This window comes from Ochotona princeps, chromosome 2 (genome assembly GCF_030435755.1).
Source record: "Ochotona princeps isolate mOchPri1 chromosome 2, mOchPri1.hap1, whole genome shotgun sequence".
Taxonomy (NCBI): Eukaryota; Metazoa; Chordata; class Mammalia; order Lagomorpha; family Ochotonidae; genus Ochotona; species Ochotona princeps.
Genome location: NC_080833.1, coordinates 86083002 through 86107394, shown reverse-complemented (window position 1 = coordinate 86107394; position 24393 = coordinate 86083002). Strand labels below are relative to the sequence as shown.

At 38.0% G+C, this 24393-nt stretch overlaps 1 protein-coding gene across 2 annotated transcripts in view; it reads right to left on the bottom strand.

The window, feature by feature from the left end:
• Window positions 1-24296, bottom strand: part of SLC30A7 (solute carrier family 30 member 7) — a 70109-nt gene extending 45813 nt beyond the window's left edge. The window contains exons 1-6 of one of the 2 annotated variants that reach the window (XM_004582004.4): window positions 24062-24296; window positions 23713-23814; window positions 14818-14931; window positions 10090-10177; window positions 9368-9494; window positions 4128-4271 (exon numbers count right to left, since the gene is read on the bottom strand). In XM_004582004.4, the coding sequence (XP_004582061.2) occupies window positions 4128-4271; window positions 9368-9494; window positions 10090-10177; window positions 14818-14931; window positions 23713-23814; window positions 24062-24141 (655 nt within the window). In that variant the 5' untranslated portion in view covers window positions 24142-24296. Of the gene's footprint in view, window positions 1-4127; window positions 4272-9367; window positions 9495-10089; window positions 10178-14817; window positions 14932-17162; window positions 17221-23712; window positions 23815-24061 lie in introns of those variants that run through there. The other variant, XM_058659674.1, reaches the window with a different exon arrangement.
• Window positions 24297-24393: the final 97 nt, after the last annotated feature.

Sequence of the window (24393 nt, the reverse complement as noted above, 5' to 3'; positions counted from 1 at the left end):
GGCTACCTTGATCTTGACAAACATTTGTTTTTTCAACACCTTTTATCTCTGTCAAGGCTTTTACATAGAATAAAAAATTCTCTTCAAAAATGCAGTCCTTATGCTGAAACAATGAAACACTGCTGTAATTTCCACTTAAATATGTTGATGACCACAAGTGAAAGGAGGATCCAGGCAGACGAGGTAAAAGCAGAGGGAGGTTTATTTTGAGATGATCAGGCGACTGGCAGGCTGGTTGGTCCCTTCTCACTGCTTTCGTGAAATCAGACCCTGAGTTCAAGACTTAGATGTTTTCTGCTTACTAATAATTATGACCTCTTTGTGTTTCCGTTCCTAGTTAAGAACACGGGAACAACAGCCCTGCCTACCACATCAGCTTATTATATGGGGGATTTAAAAAGTTAATAGAAGTGAATCATTTAGAACATACGTGGCACATGAATGAACATTCAAAACTAACAATGACCAATACTGTGGGCGGTAATGATGATGACGCTAATTGGAATACAATATCAGGTTACAATAAAAAGTTGTTTAACTCGCAACAAACATACCTGATGAAATGTTTAAACTTCTGCCCCAGGTCTACAAAATAGGTATGTTATTAAAACCTCAAACATGTCTTCTCTAGGAATTTAAAAACATTTTTCTTTGCATATTTCTCCCATCCAAGTACTAACCAGGCCCGACCCTGCTTAGCTTCCGAGATCAGACGAGATCGGGCGCGTTCAGGGTGGTATGGCCGTAGACTCTTTGCATATTTCTTCAGCAAGTAATCATAACAGTGACATTCAGTTTTCTAATCTAAAAATGGTCTAAAGTGTGCAATTTTTTAACACAAACATGATATTCAAAAAGTTTCAGATTATGCAGCATTTAGGTTTCAGCCTGGGGATGTTCAGGTAATAAAGACTCTGCAAATATTCTAAAATTTGAATAAAATCAAAATCTGAAGCATTTTTTGGATAAGCAATATTTAACCCATGTTACTTGGTTTTATTGGTGGTTGGAGATAGTAGAAGAATTGAATGTGGAGAAAATCTTTCGACATTTAGTACGATGCACAAATGCAAATAGCACTTAAACATTCACGAACCTAGTGAGTGTTTAATACGTTGTCCCTACATTCCAGGCTCCGTGTTAGAATCTGTTAATAGCTTCTCCTTTTCTGTTTCAATTTGGTCAATGTTGAATCGCATAAGCAGTTAGCTGAACCTCCGTACTAACTCCAGCATCACAGGATTATGTCATGTTGCACATTTTGTGAAGCAATCACTGATAACACACAGTAATGAAGTGATTCAGAGCACAAGACAAGGACAAATGAAGCGCCAGAGCTAAGAAACAATACAAGTAACAGGCCCTATTTTTAGATTTATAAAACTTCAAAAGCTTTTCTAAAACCTATCTGCCTAAGAATTCCTTAGTGCCCTCAAATTCTTCCTGGTGAACTACTATTCTTCTTTATCAAAATTATCTGCTGTTCAACCTATATTGAATCTTACTATATAGAAGGAGTACTATTGACTGTATAAAAGAAATTCTGGCCCAAGCAACAAGGCGTCAGCAGAAAATGCTGGTGAAGGGAAAGGAAGTAATAACTCACGACAGATTAACAAATCCTTTTATAAGCTCTGTGGTTCCCAATTAATCACTTTAGAATAAAACATGGGGATAGCCTAACGAACTCACAACTGATAAATCTATAAAAATGATCCTTGATGATACAACACTGTCGGTTTCAGAATTTATTTATGAAAATATTCAAAGAATTGTGAAAATTGTTATAACTGTATTCCTTCTATTTAAGATTTTGTAGTTTTTATAAAGCTGACAAACAGGAAATTAAGCGATATAAAAACCTTTTTTAAGGCCAGTGTTATATAACTACAAAAAAAAAAGAAAGAAAAAGAGATCCAGTTATCTAGTTAAGACACATATTTCAAATATTAGAGAACTTCAAAAAGTTTATGTAAATAGAATTTTAAAATGCAACGTGATGCAAAAAAAGTCCAAATCTATGCATAATATGACTTTTCACACTTTATAATTTAATATGCATGAGAAACATTGTAAAATAGTGATGGAGTGTCTTATATCCTTAACGCATTTAGGTTCCACTGTAGGATAATGAAGTACTCATTCTAAATTATCAACTACAATGTCAAAAATCATATTCTTTGAAATCATTTTGTTAAAAAACTTAATCATCTTAGAAGTACAAAGGACATACAGTTTTTCAAACTTATCTGGGAATTCATAAAGCAAAGAGTTGGAAATGCAAACCAGTGTAATCATTACAAAAAATGACAAATTTCAGAGAATGACACAGGCAGCAATAGCAAAAATAGATCAGTGAGATTACATCAAGCTAAAAAGCTTTTGCAGAGCAAAGAACATAAACCAAAGGAAAAGGCAACTGAAGCAGTGGCACAATACACTTGTAAACTACACACCTGATACAGAATACCTCACACATACAGAATGACACAACTCAAGGCCAGAAAAACAAGTAACTAAAAAGTGTTGCATTCCTTTATTCACAATAGAAATCTTTCTAAAGAGGACATCCAGGTGGCCGACAGGGCTGTGAAAAGGATGAAGTACATCACCTCACACCTATGTAGTGTTGGTGAGAAAGCAGAGAAAAGTGAATCTTTCTACATTCCTAGTGAGAATGCAAATTAGTGTAACCAATATGAAAAACACAATGGAACTGCCTCAAAAAATTAAAAATACACTATCATCAGGCCAGCAATCCTATTCTAGGTACGTATGCAAAAAAACTGAAAGTAGGATCTCATACACCTACCTGTACTTCTGTGTGCATGATAATATTATTCACCATAGTCTGTACATGGAAGTAACCTAAAGTTCTACCAACACGCAAATGTCTAAAGAAAATGTGATGTGTGTATACACACACACACACACACACACACACACACACACACAGAGATACACAAAATGGAATATTATTCAGCCTTCCAAAAGAAAATTCTGCTACTTGAAAAAAAACCATGGTTAATGTGGAGAACATCATGCTAAGAGAACAGACTAGAAAAGAATGACAAATACTGCACCTGTAGTATTTAGACGAGGATATCACCAGTCAGACTGGTAGAAATAAAGACTATAACGGTGGTTGCCAGGGACAGGAGGGGAATAGAAAGGAGGAGTACTAGTAAAAACACAGAGTTTCAGTTATATCCTTTGTAATTTTCTGAAAGTCCCAGAGATCTGCACAACATGGTGCCTACTGTTGACACCATCTGTGTATTTAATAATTTGCCAACAGGTTACATCTTATGTATTTTTATATAAATAAATAATTAAGCATCAGAACAAATCAAGCTCAAGAGAACCCTTATGGTGTTATGATGTAAATGTGGTGACAGTTCACTGGTATTTTTATCTCCAAATTCATCAAGTTGTACACATTAAGCATGTGTATTTTCCTGTGTATTAATTATATTGCAGTAAGGTAGTTAAAAAGTTCAAACATTGAAATGGAATTTTCACTCCCTAAGGTCCCCTTCATTTTTTCAAAATCTAAATCTTCAGGATTCTGTTAAAGTTAGTAAAAAATAAAATTTAGGCATGTAATCTATTTAAAGATTAATCAAATTGTGTCTCCCAAGCAGTTTCTATTGATCTAAATCCTGAAATTTATAAACTGCTTAAATTATAATTTAAAATATTAAGTTGATGAATACCTTGTAATAGTACATACTGTTATATAAATCAACATTTTGAGAATTTTTTAAATGAGCATGAGAAAATAAACATCCAGAATTAAAATAAAAATGTAAAAAGCTGAATATCCCTCTGACATTTTTATAACACAAAAACCCTTATCATACTTAAAAAAATAATGATTTTGATTTGCTAAATTACAACTGTAATATTCACCAGCATTTATTTAAAATGGTGGCATTTTATTATGATATACTCTGAAAGTTAATTTCATGATACACTAAAAATGAATTATTCCTGGAAACACTGAGCCTGACTTCTTAAAGAAACTGACGACAGCATCCTTGTAATGGCTACTTTTATTAGGAAAAATAATTGCACAATTTCTGTGTACTTGGAAGGCCATCTCAACATTTTTAGGCTCCACTCACCATGAGAATGAAAATGTCCATGTCCGTGCGCATGATCATGGCTGTGTGCTGGACTATGCTGCACTTGGTGACCATGGCAGTGGTCTCCATGGCCGTGTGCTGAATCTAGAGCACCATTAAAGAGGGAATGGCTGTGTCCATGGCCTAGAAAACAAGTGTTAGAACAGGAAAATAAACTATTTAAACAGCTGACAATATTATGTGGCATACTAAAAAAAAGCCAGCTCTAAATCCAGACTCAGTTCACTAAACATTTACTTGAAAAAGTGCTATAGATTAATTTAAATAATCCTACTATAAACAACAGGAAAAAAGTTAAAGCAAGACTTTCCTGAAAATGAAAATCAGTATGGACAGGATATACTCAGAAATACTTAAAGATAATGATATTTGTTTATTCAAAAACTATTTATCTAGGACATAGCATGTTAAAGGCCCTAGGATGTAGCAGTAAAAATACAGACAAAAATCTTGAATAATACTGTTGAGCACACTAACAGAGATTAAACAAATCATGCGCATATGGTCACAACGAGACAAGCACAAGGAAGCAGCTACCTTCAGCAAAAGGATTCGTAAAATATTATATATACAGATTTAAAAAGATTTATTTAGTTTTTATTGGAAAGGCAGATATACAAAGCAGGAGAGACAGAGAGGAACATCTTCCATCCAATTGTTCACTCCCCAAGTGAGCGCAACGGCTGGTGCTGCACCGATCCAAAGCCAGGAACCAGGAGCTCTTCCAGGTCTCCCACATGGGTGCAGGGTCCCAAGGCTTTGGGCCGTCCTCAACTGCTTTCCCAGGCCACAAGCAGGGAGCTGGATGAGAAGTGGAGCTGCCGGGATTAGAACCGGAGCCCATATGGGATCCTGGCATGTTCAGGGCAAGGACTTTAACCACTACGCTATTGTGCTGGGCCTATAAAATTATATTAAAGCTATCAGTTCTTAAAGAAATTTCTTATTCAGACTATTCAAAAACACAGAAAAATGTTGGATATTATTTAATCAGAAAAATCAAGGTCAAAAAAATTTTTAAATACGAGAAAAAACACATTGTTACATTTTAAGAAAACAAAACAAAAAAATGAATGACTATGGTTGGTGGAAAGGCTGATGTTAGTAAACTACCTTCTCTAAAACAACAAAATTGTGAAAAACAAATCAATAATCATTCCAGAAAGCTGGCAACTAACCACAGCTGCACAACACACTGAAAATCATATCTCCCAGAGAAATGACTGAACCTGGGTAAGATGGAGGGAAGCAAAAACCTTTGACATTTAAACTTGTATCTGTTCCTTCCTGGCACCTGGGCAAAGTAGGCAAAAATCCAGCCAGATCCCTTGGTAAGGAGACAGTGGATGCCTCTCCAGGATTTCTTGAAACTAGTATCCTCTCCAGGATTTCATAATTAGTATTTTGTACAAACTTGCAATTCCCTGCAAAAATTCATTTCAACTATATGGATCTTACAGCCCAGATCAGCCTAAAGAAGACAAACGTTGGGAGCAGGGCATGACAGATTCCTAGGAATGTGCACAAGGCTCAGCTTTCTGTTGTGGCTTGACAATTAAAAAGAAATGCCCAGGACATTAGACAACCATAGGCAACTGTGAATACAACCTACATACTCCCGGGGGTCTAAAAGATCGCACACATTGTATATACACACTGATGGAAGTCTTGAGAACAGAAAACTCACCATTCACCTCCCACTGAAAACCCTGCAAAAGCAGAAAGGAAGCCCAAGGATATTTTGCAAACCGCCTAAACATGATCTCTCACAAATATCCCTTTAGCAAGAGTGGAAGACATACAGGCAGGGAATTTAAGGAAATCTTCTAATTACTAACTGACCACTAAATTATACTCGTCCAGATGAGATTTCATAGGGAGCCAAATAAAAATAAGAAAACTTAAAATTTACAGAATAGTCACAAAGGAAATCTACTAAATTGGCCTGGGAAAGACGTACAAGAAGGAAAAACAACACAATTACCATCACCACCCATATGCATCACAAACAATGAACTTTGGAGGTGAGATACAATCTCATAATAGGATTGTTACAATACATCACCTAAAATGTTCAGTTCCCATCAGAGTCCAAGGAATGAAATAGTAAAACATTCATTTACACAGAGAAAATCAGTTAACAATGTCTCTGAAGAGACCCCACTTTTGAGTCTGAGTAGACAGATTTTACACCACCTGCTACAAACATGCTCCAAGATCCAAGAAAATCACGTCGAAAGAATGAAACTTGGGTAGGCTTAGTGGCACAGGAGGTTAAGCCACCATTTAGGACACCCAAGGCGCACACCAAGTACCAGTTCCAATCCTGGCTACACTGCTTCTTTACTGATTCCTGCGCATGCACCCAGAAAGGCAGCAGATCATGACCCAAGTCCTTGAATTCCTGTCACTTAAGGGGAAGACCAAAATGGAGTTCCAGGCTCCTGGTTTTGGCCTGGTCCAACCTGGCTGTTGCAGGTTATCTAGGAAATAAACTAGTGGAAAAAAAATCAATCCAGCAATAAACCAACTTCTCCTCCTTTTCGGCTCTTCAAATAGACCAAATAAACATTTTTTTAAAATAATGAAAGTAGTACAATGATGAGTTTACAAATAGATAATATAAAGAGAAAAAATTTACATTGAAAAGGAACCAAATAGAAATTCTGGAGCTAAAACCATAATGACAGAATTACAGTATTCATTCACGTATTTGACAACATATCTAAGTTGCATTAATAACAAATATGAAGATGAGTCAATAAAGATCTACTCTGAAGGGAACAAAAATGAAAACCATCTCAGAGAACTATGGGTAACCAGAGTCTAAAAAAGAGAAGAGGAAGAAGGCACAGAATATATTTAAAGAAATAATGTGGCCTGGTGCAGTAGCCTAGTGGCTAAAGTCCTTGCCTTGCATGCACTGGGACTGGATCCCTTATGTGCAATGGTCAATATCCCGGCTGCTCCACTTCCCATCCAGCTCCCCGCTTGTGTCCTGGGAAAGCAGTGAAGGACAGCCCAAGGCCCGGGGGCCCTGCACCTGCGTGGGAGACCCAGAGGAGACTCCTGGCTTCGTATCCTGGTTCAGCTCCAGCTGCTGGGACCACGTGGGGAGTAAACCAATGGATGGAAGATCTTTCTCTCTGTCTCTCCATCTCTCGATAAATCTACCTTTCCAATGATAAATAAATAAATAAATCTTTAAAGGTACTTTCACATAAACACTTGCTCCTCGAAAAAATTAGCAAATCGTTTTGGAAAAGATGAAAGGACACACTAAACAGTAAGTTAAATCTGAACAATTGGAAAGAAGACACAGGTACCACCAAGACAGAACACTTGTTTTCTTAACTCCATTTCTAATTTGTTTTAAAGAAAACAGTTGCACAAATCAGTTATAAAACTCGTGTTGATAGCGTGGGTACAGTTGGAGCGTACAGCCAAGGAAGCATTCATGAGTTAAAGGTTCATCTTCGCTATGACTGTCAAACTGGACTGACTGTGATTCTAACATACAGGTTTTGGGAGATTTTGAGGACTAGGTAAGATCACCAGGCAGAGACTACATAACTGAATTAGGAGCAGCTCTCCATGCTCCCTGCCTCTAGCCATGTGATACCCTGTGCCACCTTGGGATTACACTAGCAAAAGGCAGTCGCTGTCAGATACAACCCCATGTCCCTCCAGAACCAGGAGGGAAAATAAACTGTCACTTTATAAAACAACCTATCTTGGATATTTTTGTGTAGTAAAAAAAAAAAAAAGGAAAACTACAATGGGCTTGTATTGACATATATTTTGACATAAAAATAAAGGAGGAGGAAGGCAACAGAAGTATGACGTAAAGTTTTTCTGGAAATACTGAATTAAGTTACTACTGATTGGAACTATATTGCTTTAAGATGCTACTTGTAACTCCCAGAGTAGATAGCATCAAAATAAAGCACATTTTAATAAATGGTGACAAAAGAACTATTTGTTTATATTGAGGAGAAAAAAAAATTAAGCCTTAATTCACCTTGTCACAAAATATATTACATATAGATGAAGGAAGATCATCAAACCAAAAGTTGCTAAAACATTAAAATATAAGAGATTTGTGACCCTGGAATGGAATAGGAAATTCCTTAAACAAAGCAGAAAATGTAGACAAAGGCATAAGACAAAAACCAAGTTAATCTAAAGCAAGAATTCCTACATAAAGTTTAAAGATAGGCAAGACTAGAAAAAGATGTCTATAACATGCAGAACAAAGGATAAAGGCAGAAAATATTAACAATGATTATATAAATATATTAACAAGACAACAGAAAAGCAAACAGAACTACAGGCAGGAGAAGAAAAGTCAGAATTACTTCAAAAACATAAAAAAGATGTTGAACCCAATTTAATGCTACTTCAGCTGTGTTAAACCAACAACATGCACCAAAGTGAGCAGGAGGAAACTAGTCCTTGCATTTATTCCTGGCAGTAAATATAAATGCAATGCTCAAATGTCGACTGGAACTAAACATGTATGTAACTCATATTTTGGCAATTCTATCTACAGTCTAACACACTGCCAAGAACTGCCCACGTGGATGGAAATGTTCTACAGTGTGCTGCTTACTGCACACTTGAATGTCACTAGTGTAAAGAAGGAACTGAATCTTTATATTCTACTTTCTTGAGCTACAATTTAAACTGATGAGCAGCACAGCTCAACACTTGCATGTTTTCACAAAGAAAGGTCTCCTAAAGACTAGTGAAAACATGGAAACAATTTAAGATGTTTCCATAGGACATTTTTTAAACAAACCATAGTTACCCAGTTCATGGAGTTTCATATGGCTGTATTTCATTTGCTGTATTATCAAATGGAAAGATTCAGAAAGAATCTGTACAACACAATTTTATGTATACACATTCAACTTTTTAGCAACTAGATTAATTTTGTTGCTTTCTGATATCTGTTTCATATACATAGTAACACACTGACTGCATGAGCTGCAGAAGCCTATACGAGTCTCCCCAGAAACGATACAATGCACAGATCTGAGAAGACAGTGAAACGGAAGGACATGCACAAGTAAGAAGAAAGATTCAGGAAGACATTAGTAAGAATTTATTTTCTTAAAAATATACTTTCTATTTCAAAACCATACATTTTATCAAGTAAATAATTATGACAGAAACCTGGTAGGAAATGAAGAAACAAAGGGTTCTAACCATCATACCAGAGCCATGAGAATGTCCATGACCTCCATGCTTGAAAACAAATATTCCTATTAGGTTTACCACAAAGCCAAGAACGGAAACAAGTAGCAGTCTCTCATGGTGTACATCTGGAGGTGCTAACGCTCTCTAGAAAATACATGACACAAACAGTATTGGCACATTTTTAATGGATCAACTGATAAAAACTTATGATTAAAATGTCTAGTAAATTAGAATTGAAAGTGCTCAAAAAATCTGCCAAAATAATCTACAGAAACAAAATCAGTGCGCACATACTGACGAAAAAGTAACAACTGTATATGTAAGAATGCTTTGCCTTCCATTTTAAACTCATTATTTGCATTATATTTACATTATTTTTTTAAAAATATCAAACATTAAAGATTCATTAGCAAAACTTTCAAGTTTTATTCTCTTTAAGAACATTCCCAATTGCTCTCATTATCCAGATAAAACCTTGATTTTTCAGTGTCATCACCTCATACATTGCTTGTAAAGCACTGACATTTATTTTCAATTTTAAAGTTTCCAACAATATTAATAAATTCAATTCTTTTTAAATTCCTCCTGTATACAGATAATATTATTTGTTTAATCCAAGACTGCTCTCAGTAGATACTTAATGAGCATTTTAAACAGTTAATTACACGCAGCTTTAGGTGATAAGCATTTTTATTATATAGTAAAGTCATTAAATGACTCTAATCATTATCTACTATACCTCAACTCCTTCTGAGAAAATAAAAAAAGCAGTGAAGATCAAAAACAGGCCATTGACAAAGCCAGCCAGAACTTCTGCTCTAACATACCTAAGGGAGAGCAAACAACTGAATTACTAAATTATTCCTTGCAAATCAAATGATCAATTTACATATGTTCAGTGATTCCAAAACAGTTGGTTATAAGTGGCCAGCCACTTCCTAGTATTTACAGTACAACATTTTATTTTACATACATCGTAGCAATTAATGACAAAATGAATTTAATTATGAATTAAGTTTAAAACAGAATGCCACACAGCGCATAGATTTCTACAAGCCAATCAAGATACCTTCTGAAAGTAAGTAGGTTTAGAAAAACCTTTCATAGAACAGGTAAATCTCAAGTTGCCACTGGATACAATAAAACAAGATTAGAGATATGGGCCAAGAAGAAAGTCTTCAAAGACAAACAGTAGAAAAAACAGGACTGGAAGAGTGTTCTCAAAATGAATTATGCCTCCTTCTCTACGAGTTCCTCACGCTTTCTGCTTTGTAGCTTTCAGCTTTCAAAGCTTTGTAAAATGGAGCTTTGATGTGAAAGAAAATAAAATTATTTCTGAATTATCCCAGATACAACTTGAGATTTTATTTTTAATGCTCTTTCTCTAAGATTAATAAATTTAGCATACACTTTCAGTTACCTAGTTTCAGAGTCAATTCTAGCTTCATAGAATTCTAATTAAACTGTTTTAAAAATACCTTTTTCTCCAGGGACTTCTGAAGCTTTCTGCTTCCTACCTGTGTGAAGCATTGGGGAAACATTTTATTTTTTCCATAAAAGTGTATTTGGTTTAGTTAAAGTCCTTAGAAACAACTTTAACTATTTGTTCAACATAATTCAAAGGGTGCAACTAATCACTTTGGTCCTTAAACAATACAAGTGAGCACTGAAACTAACACTTTGTCTAAGCTTTGCATGTTAGCTTCCAGATAACATGATTTTCAGTGTAAAAATATTTTTAAAAAGAACAACTCTTCAAATGTATCTAATTACACTAAAGTTTGCCCTATCAAATGCATTCTAACACAGCATGTGCTTATATACTCAACAAATATTTTCATTTTCTGACATAGAAAAATAAGTTATTTGCTAAATATTAACTTTGTTCTACAGAAAATTTCATTTCAATATTTTATAGCCAGATTTTATTTATTTATTTATTTACTTTTAAAGATCATTTATTTGAAAAGCAGTGACAGAAAAAAGGAAGAGACAGGAAGACCATCTACATGGGTGGAGGAGTTCAAGCACTTGGGCTATCTATCCTTCACTGCTTTCCAAGGAGTATTCACGGGGGACTGGATCAGAAGCAATGCAACCAGGACTTGAATTGGTGTTTGGATGCCAGCATTGCAAGGGGTGGATAGCTTAAGCCACTGTGCCACAATGCTATTGTCTAAGCCTAAAGATTTATGTAATAAATCAATAGGGTTACTCATCTAAAAAAAATAGAAAGCATTTTCTTGTAATCCACTCCTCTAATCCCATAGTGAATGCTTGATTTTGAAAGTCTTTGTTCCTTGAGTTCCCTTAGAGTTCAAGATCCAAGGGAAGAATGCCTTTTGTGTCCATGTGCTTGGACCCCTGCCACCAACAAAGACCAACATGGAGATGCCAGTTCCTGGCTTAACTCTGGCCTAGGTGTGAGTCCGCCTGCTAAGGACATCTGGAAAGCGAATCGGAAGATGTAAGAATTTTCCAATACTCCTTTCTTTTCCCCACCTCTGTCCTTTTCCATGTCATTATGCCTTTCAAAAAATTAAATTTTTTAAACTGCTTTTCAAGTTTCATCTTGTTCTTAATTCTTGGATCACTGAATATGCTCCATACATTTTTATAAATTGTTATGTTCAAATAATGACAGTATTTTTTTAAAAAAAGATTTATTTTATTTTTATTAGAGAGTCAGATATATAGAGAGGAAGAGAGACAGAGAGGAATGATTCATTCCCCAAGTGACCTCAATGGCCGGAGCTATGTTGAGCTGAAACCAGGAGCCAGGGGCTTCCTGCGGGTGCAGGGTCCCAAGGCTTTGTGCCATCGCGACTGCTTTCCCAGGCCACAAGCAGGGAGCTGGATGGGAAGAGAGGCTGCTGGGATCAGAACCAGGGCCCATATGGGATCCTGGTGTATGCAAGGTGAGGACTTTAGCCACTTGGCTACCACGTCAGGTCCTATACTATTTTTAGAATATTTTCTCAATGTAGTTGTAGATCTAAACTGAAACACTAGTGGAGAGTAGATGCACTTGCCTTTACAAATAACTATGATTACTTGAAAGGAGTCTGGGAATTAGAACATGCAATTCAAGAAGGTGCTGTTTGCAGCCTTGGGGCAGGGCCAAAAAAAAAAGGCAAGGATATTCAGACATGTACATAAGCATGGATATATACAATGACCACCTATAGCATCATATTACTTTTATGGTGGATTTTTCATCTCAAAATAAAAACATGAAAAGTCACAAAGTTTATATTAAGTATATGCTAACATGTTTACTTGTTCAGATTTCCCTACTAGTACTACTGTAAAGCCAGTTTTTTATTATGATCATCTTGAATTGGGGGTTTGCAAAGATATATTTGATGCTTAGCCCGCTCAGTATCATGTTGATGTACTGACAGCAGCAATTTACTACTGTAGCTGCTTATAGCTATAGCAATTCTTCAGTTTCAGATATTACACCAGCTTTTTATACCCTCTTTCCCAAAAGGAAAAGAAAGACAGGATAAGAAATAAGGTAGCAAAATAAAAATACTATTGAATATGATATTCCAATGAGATTTTTGAACATATGAATTACCAATTTTTCAACTAGATTAACCTTCAGATATAATCTTTATTTATAAGAATGTTTTAGGGCCCGGTGTGATAGCCTTCTGGCTAAAATCCTTGCCTTGCACGTGCTGGGATGCCATATGGGTGCAGGTTCTAATCCCGGTAGTTCCACTTCCCATCCAGCTCCCTGCTTGTGGCCTGGGAAAGCAGTAGAGGACGGCCCAAAGCCTTGGGACCCTGCACCTGTGTGGGAGACCTGGAAGAAGCTCCAGGCTCCTGGCATCGGATCGGCTTAGCTCTACTGCTGCAGGCACTTGGGGAGTGAATCAGAGACAGAAGATCTTCCTCTTTGTCTTTTCTCCTCTCTATATACCTGAATTTTCAATAAAAATAAATAAACAAATAAATAACTTTAAAAAAATGTTTTAGTAGCTATACTCAAGATTATCTGATTGTCACCAAAATAGTCATATCATGTAAAATTTTCTTAATTGAGATTTCAAGCTGTTTAAATTTATAGATATATAGGAACTCTTGCTCTATACTATCATAAAAAAGAATACTTAGTATTTTTGTCTTACCTAAGTAAAATCAGCAAGTTCTCCTATAAAACTTCACTATCTCTTTCTGCACATGTACATTCTATAGCTACTGTGGTACTTTCACAAAACTATTTTCCCATGAGATCATAACTTCTTCCAGGGTAACAGCCATGTTTTACTCATTTTTTTTTTTATCTTTAGCATCAACAGAAAATTCAACTGACAATGGATCTACAACGATTATCCATAAAAGAAACAAGCCATTAAAAGACAATGAGTGCTTGCTAAAAAGCAAACCAAAACTGGAAAGAAAAAGGAAGAAATAAAGGAAAAGAATAATGGGCCTAAGAGATGGTACATTTACGAAAATGTATGTAAACAATAGGATACAGCAGGAGAACGGCACAGGAAAGGAAGAAAGTGAAAGAAGGAAAGATATCGGGAAAGAGAGAAACAAAAGAAGAGAAAAGAAAGGACCCAACAACTACAGTGGTGAAGAACACAGTGAAAGAACAAAAAGAAAGCGCAAACTAGAGCAAGAAGGGGAAGCGGTGAAACTGTGAGAGATCATGAGCATAGGTCCAAGTAATAAGAAACCAAAGAAGACAGCAAAGGAGAGAGGAAGAGGAGAATGAGAGAGACAAGAGGAATGTGAAGTGCGGTGGAGAGAAAAACCTATGGGCGAAGAAGAAGCAGCAGCAGCAGCAGCAGAAGAAAGAAAAGGCAGCATAAATAATGGAAAATAGAAAATCCGCTGTTTTCTTCAACCAGACAGAGGTGGCAAAAAGTAAACTCTACCTAGTCCTTTAGTATAAAAATATCTTCCAAATGCTTGAATTATTGTCCAAATCAGCAAAACTATGGGAAGAAGTATTTCACATAGAGTCAGAGCTGAAATGCATAATAATATAAAATCATATCATAAAATAAATGAAATAAATACCAAAGCATCCCTTCAAGAAGAAAAAATTGATACTTTTTATATAATAAAAACATTTTCCTCTCAATAAAAAGGGGAGAGGGGAAATTGAGAATCGTACCTATATGGCAACAATTTTGCCTAAACTTTTTTTGGTAAAATCAAATGCCTTACCAATTTGAACAAACAAACAAAAAATGCTAGATAGAAACAAAACACATGCTACTCAGTCGGATTATAAACTGTTCAGAATAGGCAAAGCTAATCCATGACGTTATGAAGGTGGTTCCTCTTGGGGATGTGAATGGGAAGGAATTAGAAGAGGCAGGAGAGTTTTAAGAATTCAAATTACAGAATTGTGTTTAACTTCCAAAATTTGTTGAGCTTATGAGTTGTACTGTTTTCTATATGTCTAATACTTCAATAAGAAGATTTTTTGAAGTCTTACCCGTAAGAGAAGGCATCATTGTCTCTCCATTTTGAAATAACAGAAGCTGCCAATCCAGCCAAAATGGCAGTGCTATCGAAAAACATGTGGAAAGAGTCGGAAATCAAGCCTAAGCTGGAAAAGAACAAAACATTGGCATATTTTAATAAACCCGAACAGGTATTCTAGTCTTGGATTCTGAAACATTCAGCCTTTGTTCATCAGGAATTAACCTGCTAAAGAGACAACATTTACATATGATATATAGAAAGATGTCAAGAACAATTTTTAAGCTTTTAGAAAGGAAACCATTGACTACTTGGAAAACAAAATTCCCAACTGCTGTTGAGAGGAGTAGAAATAAAAGTCATCTGCCACAGGCAAATGACAGGAATCTAGACAACCCCTGCTCATCAGCAAAAATTATGATACTAAAAGAAAGAAAGAAAGAAAGAGAGAGAGAAAGAAAGAAAGAAAGAAGGAAAGGAAGAGAGAAAGAAAGAGAGAAAGGAAGAAAGAAAGAAAGAAAACCATCTCCTCCTATTGGTGGCTAAGCTGAGACCTGTTTGGGTCCATGCTCTTCCACTGAGACAAATCCAAAGTGTACAATTTGGTTGATCTGCTCATCCCTTGGATACCAGAGTGTGTGCTGAGAAGGGGACAAGGAAAAGGCAGGGAGGAAATGCAAGAACGCTGAGAACACCCCCACTGGCACTCAAGCATACAGCATACTCCTGCCTCTAACAGGAGAACCCCCTGCCCTTCTCTCCCTTACCAATTCTGAATAAAACAGATACAAAAGCCTACTGCTAAGAGCATGAAAAGGCAGCTGAGGATGCTGAGCACTAGGAGCCCTGCCACCCATACGGGACCCAGATGAAGTTGCTGGCTCCTGGCTCCTGCCTGGCCCAGCCCTGACTGATGCTACCATTTGGGGAATGAAACCTTAGTTGGAATATCTACCTCTTTTGTTTCTACCTTTCTGCTATTCCACTTTCCAGATAAACCTTTTAAGACATACAGTCAGAGGGAGGGAGACAGAAAGCCCCTTGCAGGTGCCCCAGACATGATAAAAGCTGAAGTGTGTGAGAAAAAAAGGTCTTTAACACTCCAAATCACATACCAGAATCAAAGTAACAGGAAATACTGGAAAAATTAGGTCTATAGCTTGTTGAAAATTAACTACCAACAACAAAACACAGGAGCACAAAACTCAGCTCAAGACCAACCTTGATCAAATAGGATTAAAACTCCTGTCCCAAGAAGAGCGGACCAAGCAAACAAACAAACAAAAACAACCAAAATCAAACCAGTGAGGGTTTATTTCTATACAAATACATCACCATTCAACCTCCATCTCTATTGTTGTATTAAGCATAATAGCTAGCACTCAATAAATATTAAGACACAAAATAAAAGTGGAGGGACAGAAGAAGAGTCCCTGTTCAGAGCTAAAGCAATCAATAGAATCAGAACCAGAAACGGGCCAGATGCTATAATTGTCATAGGACTTGAAAAAATATTTAATAAATATGTTACAATATGTGACACAAAACTATGGAAAACTCATGAACAAATTATCAGATAGCTACTATATAAGAATCAAACGGAAATGATAAAAATTCTAAGTTAAGCACTGAAAATGAATAACATGCATGTGCTACAGAAAAAAAAAACCTGACCCAGCAAGAATCAGTCAAAAGAAATCATACAAGGTGGAGAACAAAGAGAAAATGGAACGAAAAACAAAATAAAACAGAGCATTCAAAACCTGTCAGAGTATCAGATGAGACTCAAGTATTCAGTGTTTCAAAAATGGGGAATGAAAGAATGGATTAGAGAAAGTATTTCAAGGCAAAATACATGCAAATTTTCCAAAATATATGAAAGAAAATCAACCACAGTTCTCAAAAGCATAATTAATCTCACACTATGGGAAACAAAGCAAAACAAAACAAAAAACCAAAACCCTGCATACTTCGCAAACTGCTAAACAACAAAGAATCAGAAAACTCTTAGAAAACCATAAGTAAAATAAAATTACATATAAAAGATTAAGAGATAAGAGTTATGAAGTTTTCATCAGGAATTATTAAAGCCAGAATGTAAGAACATCTTTAAAGTAAAGAAAAAAAATTATCAATCTAAAAATTCTATATCCTGCAAAATATACTCTTAAAGGCTTGGCCCAGTCCTGGCTGATGCTCTTTTGGCTTTTGGTCCTTTTTAAGAAAAGGAGGAACAGATTGGCAAGTAAGGACATGCACTCTATCTCAGCCTTTCAAATAAATTAAAAATTTTTTTTTCAAGCGAAAATAAAGACTTCTTCAGACAACCAAGGCTCAGAGAATTAATTGCCAACAGACCTGAGTTAGATAATAAAGAAGTTCTTCAAGTAAGATAACGCCACATGGAAGCTCAGATCTGTAAAAACAAATGAAGAGTACTGAAAATGATAAATATGCTAGCCAATATGTAAGATAACTTTCTTTACCTTCAATGTTTTAAAGGTAACTGAGGATGGAAAAAACTTTAAAAATCAACAGATTAAAAATTGATTTTTTGAAAAGATCAACAAAATTGGTTACTTGTAGCAAACAGATCAAGTAAAAAGGACTCAAATTATTAAAAATTAAAAATGAAAGAGGGAATTTTACCACTGACTTTATAGGAATAAAAAAGATTACAAGGAAACACTAAGATATTAGGTAACTCAGACAAAGTAAATCAATAGCTAAAAATCAATCTAAAAAACTGTATTTAAAAATATCCTAACAGACCTATAACTATGATGAGGATTGAATTAGTTAAAATTTTGAAAAAAGAAATGGCAATGTTGGTTTCCCTGACAAATTCTACCAAATGGCTAAAGAACAACTAAATAATGGTCCTTTTCAAACTATTTCAGGAAATAGAAGGTGAAGGAATAATTCCCAAGGCTTAGACTAGTGTTAGTTTGATACCAAAACCAAAGACATTACAAGAAAACAAACTCCAGACAACACTTTAGTAAAACACATGGAAAAATCCTCAGCAGAAGACTAGCAAATGGAATCCAGCAATACTGCAAAAGAGGTTATATTATCACCTCGTAAGACTAAACCAGGACAAAGTTGATTTCACATATAATAATTGCTTGATCAACATATTCTTCCTTATCAATGGAAACACAAGCACCTCAGTAGCTGATGAAAAAAATTTAACAAACTCTTATTAGAAGACACTAAAAAATTAGAATAGAAGAACTTTAGCCTGATAAATGGCATTCACAATAATTCATAGGTAACAACAACATCACAAATGGTTACCATCAGGTATAAGGATGTCTCTCCCAATTATATCTGTGCCAGAGGACTTAGCCAGAATAATTAAGCAGCAACAGAAATAAAAGGCACCCATGTTGGGGGAAAGGGAGGGAAAGAAAATTATCTATGAATGACATGATATGGTATAGAGTCCTTGATTTACAATAAGGTCACAATCTGTTAAATCCATTCTACATTAAAAATTTAAATTGTTGAAAATGCATCTAATATTGTAATCTCCTAAACACAATAGCATAGCCTAGCCTACCTTAAGCATGTCCAAACACTTAGTGTTTGTTAGTGTACAGTTGAGCAAAATCACCTAACAAAAAGATCACTTTATAAGAAAGTATTGGGCTCGGTGGCGTGGCCTGGCGGCTAAAAGTCCTTGCCTTGAACGCACTGGGATGCCATATGGGTGCCGGTTCTAGTCCTGGCAGCTCCACTTCCCATCCAGCTCTCTGCTTGTGGCCTGGGAAAGCAGTTGAGGACGGCCCAAAGCCTTGGGACCCTGCACTCATGTGGGAGACCCGGAAGAAGTTCCTGGCTCCTGGCTTTGGATCGGCATAGCATCGGCCGTTGTGGTCACTTGGGGAGTGAATCATTGGATGGAAGATGTTCCTCTCTGTCTCTCCTCCTCTCTGTATATCTGACTTTCCAATAAAAATAAGTAAATCTTTAAAAAAAAAAAGTATTGAATAGCTCAAAATTCAAAGTACTATTTCTAAAAAGTATGTATATTTCCTACCACTGTGAAGCTAAAACTTTTAGTTGAATCATCGTTAAGTTAGGGAATGTCGATATACAGAAAACCTTAAGTAATCTAACAAAAAACTATTAGAAGTATAAACAAACTCATAAGTTTACAGCTAAAAAATCAATAGATCAAAATAAACTTACTCCCCCACAGCATCAAAAGCATACTATCAAACAAATGAAACGGCAATGCTACACCTGCTAAGAGATCTAAACCTTCACACATGAAGAACTTTTAAAACCCAAGAAAAATAACCCAATATAAAAAATGGAGTAAGATTTAAGTAAACACTTTACAAAGACATACAAATGGTCAATAACATCATTAATTACAAGGAAATGTAAATGGAAACCACAATGAGCAACGATTTTGGACTTACTAAAAGGCTATAACAGAAAAAGATTAATAGCAAGTATTGGTGAATACAGACAACTTAAACCATGACACAGTGATAAAATATTACTTTATAGCAGAAATAAATGGAACACTAATCCATAGAAACCATAGATGAACTCCAAAATCACGATAAGTGAAAGATATCAGTCTCAGGAAAAAATCACACAATGTCCTATATTATCTAGAACACCCAAAAGAGGCAATTTCACAGACAGATATCAATTCAAACAAAGATATCAGAAGAAAATACAGTCTTAATAAAGGATTACTATGATAAAATGCTGATAAAATTTGGTTTCAGAAGAGCAGCCTCATATTCTGGTAAAACAAAATATCTTTGTGGACTTTATGAAATTTTACAACTAAACTTAAAAGTCAACTTCAGGGAGTGGGCAGTAAGATATCATTTGAAACACCTGAATCTGGTATCAGAGAATCTAAGTTTAACTCCCAGCTCCATTCCCAAATCCAGCCTCTTGCTAATGTGTATGCAGGGAGCAGTGATGATGGTTCAAGTACTTAGGTCTCTACCTTCCATGTGGGAGATAGAGATTGGTTCCTTTGCTCTTGGCTTGGCCTGCCCCAGTCCTGGCTGCTGCTGCATCTGGCAAGAAAAACAGGTGACAGCTGGGACTGAAGGAAGGCCAGGCCGAGCCAGGCTTTAGCATCTGCTGGCAAATGCTGAGGTAGAGGGTGAGTAATATCAGACTGACTATAGCACTTGAATGGCACTCAAGACTAGAAGCAGGCCTCATGAGGGAGCTTTGGGGATTCCCTTGCTGGGCTGCTACTTCTACTGATGAGCCAGAAAGCTGTGACTGGAAGTGGGCTGGTCTGAGTGTGGGCTAGGTAGGGCCAGTCTACAGTACCCACTGGCAAATGCTAGGACTGAGTGCGAGTCATGTCAGGTAGGACCACAGTATCCCCAGCCAGCCCAAAATCTGTGGCTGGGAGCAGGCCTGGTAGGGGAACTATGGGTACTCCCCAGTGGGCTACAGCTCCCACTGGTGAGCACAAGAGCCAGGGCTGAAGGGTAACCAAGGCAACAACACCCATTGGCATATGTGTGGGCTAGGGCTGGGGGCGGGTCCAGATGCACTAAGCTGCAGCACCCATGGTGTGCTTGAGCAAGCTAGAATGCAGGACAAATGGGGTAGGCCACAGCACATGCTTACACAAAGATCAGGTCTTGCGGTGGGCATGATGGGAGTAACTCAGGGTTAACCTGGCTAGGCTGCAGTACTCTTTTGTATGAGTGAGGATTGGGTTTGAGGCAGTTGGGCTGGGCAAGGCTGCAGCACCCATTGATTCATGAGATACAGAGCTGGGGCAGAACAGACCAGGCAGCTGCACCCAATGGTGCAGGTGACAGACCAAACCTGACCCTGCACTTACTGGAACATACAGAAGTCAAGTCTGAGGTCACCTGGGTGAGGTTTCTTGGGGGACTCCCCAGCTAAATGGCTGGACTCAAATTCAGCCACAGGGAAAATCACAATATATGTGGTCCAGCCTTGGAATCCACGTACTGGGACAGGGCATCCTCAGTTGCTGATGCTTGTGCATTGGACAGCATGCCCAGATGCACATGGGGGATGTGACAGTCAGTTCCTTTAGGCCAACAGAAGACGACGTCAAGCGCCTCACCAGAGAATGGACAGCAAAACAAGTTGGACTACTCTCCTGGCCAAGCTTTGCAACATACTCCTGGATCTGTGGATACCATGAGGTGGGCTTTGTCGACCAATAGATCTTGAAGAGATTTTCTAAATCCTGGTACAACAAAGTTGACGTCTCAAAACTATTAAAACCACTCATGGGACACCCTTGGAACACTCACGCTTCCCTTCATCATGGTCGCTAAGATGTCATCAAATAACCACCCCCCCATCTCCAAGTGCTAATATCGTTTGACAGCAAGGAGTATCCCCCTCGCTTACCCTCTCCTTCAGTCCCTGGGGACACAGAAGAAAATAAATAAACAAAACATTTGTCCCACCTACCGTCCTCCATACTTGATCCCCCCAACCTAATGAGAGGCCCACATGGACATGCATCCCTCTCAACCATGTAAACAATATTAGAAATAAATAAACAAATGAAAAATAAGTAAATAATGCCTTGAAGGCTAATTGTGAAAAGAATAGGGTACTTCTTAAATCTGCCAAAACACACATGAGAGATGAGCTATGCTTCATATCCATTCATTAAAATTAAGATTAGGGATTAAGTGGTTCTTGATGGAGCTGAAAGCAATATACCTGGCAAGAGGTGATGAATAGTTGCTCAATGACTTAGGGTTAACTAATTCTATGGTTACATTCCAAATCTAGAGGATATATTACAATGAAAGAATAAACTGGAAGAGTATAGAAAAATTTACCAAAATCATTCTTTTCAGGATGCAGTGATAAATATGACGAATGACTTGGAAAACAACAGTTTCAGTAATTTCCTCACTAGATAGATCAAGAGGGTTACAACAATATACCCAGCCTTTCAAAAGAGATGCTTAGGTACTTTCGATTCAAATCCCTTGAACAAGTTATTTCAGGTGGTGATCAATGTAACAGAATTCCATATTAAAATATGAAGCACTGGGCCCAGCGGCTAAAGTCCTCGCCTTAACGCCCCGGGATCCCATATGGGTGCCGGTTCTAATCCTGGCAGCGCCACTTCCCATCCAGCTCCCTGCTTGTGGCCTGGGAAAGCAGTCGAGGACAGCCCAAAGCTTTGGGACCCTGCACCTGCGTGGGAGACCCGAAAGAGGTTCCTGGTTCCCGGCATCAGATTGGCACGTACCAGCCCGTTGCGGCTCATTTGGGGAGTGAAACATAGGATGGAAGATCTTCCTCTCTGTCTCTCCTCCTCTCTGTATATCCAGCTTTCCAATAATAATAATAAAATCTTTAAAAAAAATATGAAGTACTGTAACACAACAAGAAACTAGCAAAACGGACAATATATAAACCATGATACAATCTTGATAAAATTAGCATACATGCTATATTAATAGCATAAACTACCAAGAATACGTAAAATGTTACAAATGGTACATATTTGTAACAAAGGATGATGATTCAAGTAGTGCTTTTAAAACCTATAGTACATTGAAGGGTGTTAGTATTATGGGATTAAAAATACCTCAGTCTACCTGGGCCATCCTTTACAAATACAAGTTCATGGAAAATGCATATGACAAAGAAACCATGCATGGATTTCAAGATACTTTCATAACAAAAGAAACTCACCTTTTAATTCCAATTTTTCAAGCTTTTTTTTGAGTAAACTCATTTAACTCTCATACAATACTTTACCTGTGGCTGGACAGGTCAAATGGTCAGGTAAGATTTCATTGTATCACCACGTTTTATACCCAACTGGTTCCTAAAGTAGTAACTTTTATCATCTTTTTACTACTGGATACTTTTGATAAAATTCAACTGTGTTGACAGAATTGAAAAGATCATTTTTCATTTTAAAATACACATGTCACAAAACTTGATGATATTATCTAAAATCACTGCTCAGTTCCAAAGATCAAGGGCAACAGCTTCCTGTGAAAAACAGACCGCAAAGGACAGACTCTGTTCATCTAAATGTTTGAAAGTGTAAATGGTACAGGTTCCAAGCCAGGGGTCCAAGATCTATTTTAGAGAATCCAGAAATTCCTGAAGCTCTCAGTAAAATTCATATATATGTGAAATGATCTCAGGGCTGAACAATTTCAGGAGACCTTAGTAACTACCTAAATAATACTAGACTCAACAATAACTACCTAAATAATAGTAACTTTATTTCTACAAAGCAACACCGGATTTTTCATTCTTCCCAAAGCAGTTTTGGAAAACCCTCCAATGCTGACACCAAAAACCAATAGGAGATGAATACTTTTAGAAAGCTACAGGGCAACATCTACCACAGTCAAGACCAGAGGAAAACCATAAGACAGCTTCAGCATTAAAGAAGGTAGAAAATGACACAAATTCCTAAATACAGTTCCCTTTTGTAAACCATTTCCTCATTCCAAAACTTGACCAATTTAGTAAAGTGGGACACCTCACTTTTTCCTACTTAGAATCTTCAGGGGAAAATCCAATGCCACTCCCCCTGCCCCCACTTCCCAGAGAGGCAAGGCACAGGTTTCTGACAATTACAGCAGAGCGGGCAGATCCAAGGTGCACAACGTCACCCAGGGAAGGTCTCTCCCATTGTCACAGAGAGGAGGTGATGCTCTGGCAGACCAGGGACCAAGGGAGGGGGCGCGGCTGCACGTGAGAGGCCCTGGGCCCGGGAAAGATGGCCCTTCCAGGTCCGGGAGCGTGAGTGGCTCTTAGCAGCAAAGGTAGCTGCCTGGGCGGACCTGGACCTCCTGGTGAGGAGCGACGTGGCATTAAGCAAACAGTGTTGGGTCTCCCCCACCCTGCTTCCGCCCCAACCTTTTTCCCTCTTGGTTACCAGTTGCTCCAGATGCCGTAGAGAAGTTCCACAAAAGCGAAAGAGAGGTTCAGGCACAGGAAGAAAAACAGGTTCCGGGAGGTCTTGTCCGACAGGATGGACCTGGATATGACACGGTGGGGGAAGAGCCAGGAGAGTGAATGGGGTGCTGGATCCTCCAAGCTGGGAACCCTGGGCTCAAGACTGCCCCTCTCTCCACCCACGCGCGCGCACAACACCCCTGTCCACTTGCTCCTGGCCTCAAAGTGGACAGGAGGCTGACAGGGAGTCCCTGGCGGGGCTCCCCTCCCCGGCGCCAGCCTTCTGGCTGGGCCTTCTCCCCGACACCCGCAAACACAGCACCCCGCACCTAAACCAGCTGGAGATCTTGCCCAACAGATTGAACTTGGGTGGTTTGTATTCATCGTCTTTGATGGACAGTGGCAACATCTTCTTCACCTGGCGAATGGCCAGGTCTAGCCCCCTCTAGAAGCGGCTTCGGAGGGTTAGGCTGGCAGTGACAGTCGTGATGCCTCGGACGGCAATGTCCAGCGCTGATCCGCGGCCGCGCGCCGCGGCCAGACACAGACCCAGACACACACACGCACACATACACGCACACCCAGGAACTCGCAGACTTCCGGCCCGGCCGCGCAACGGGTCCTGGGACGGGAAAGGGGGCGGGGCCTGCGCGGGGCGGGG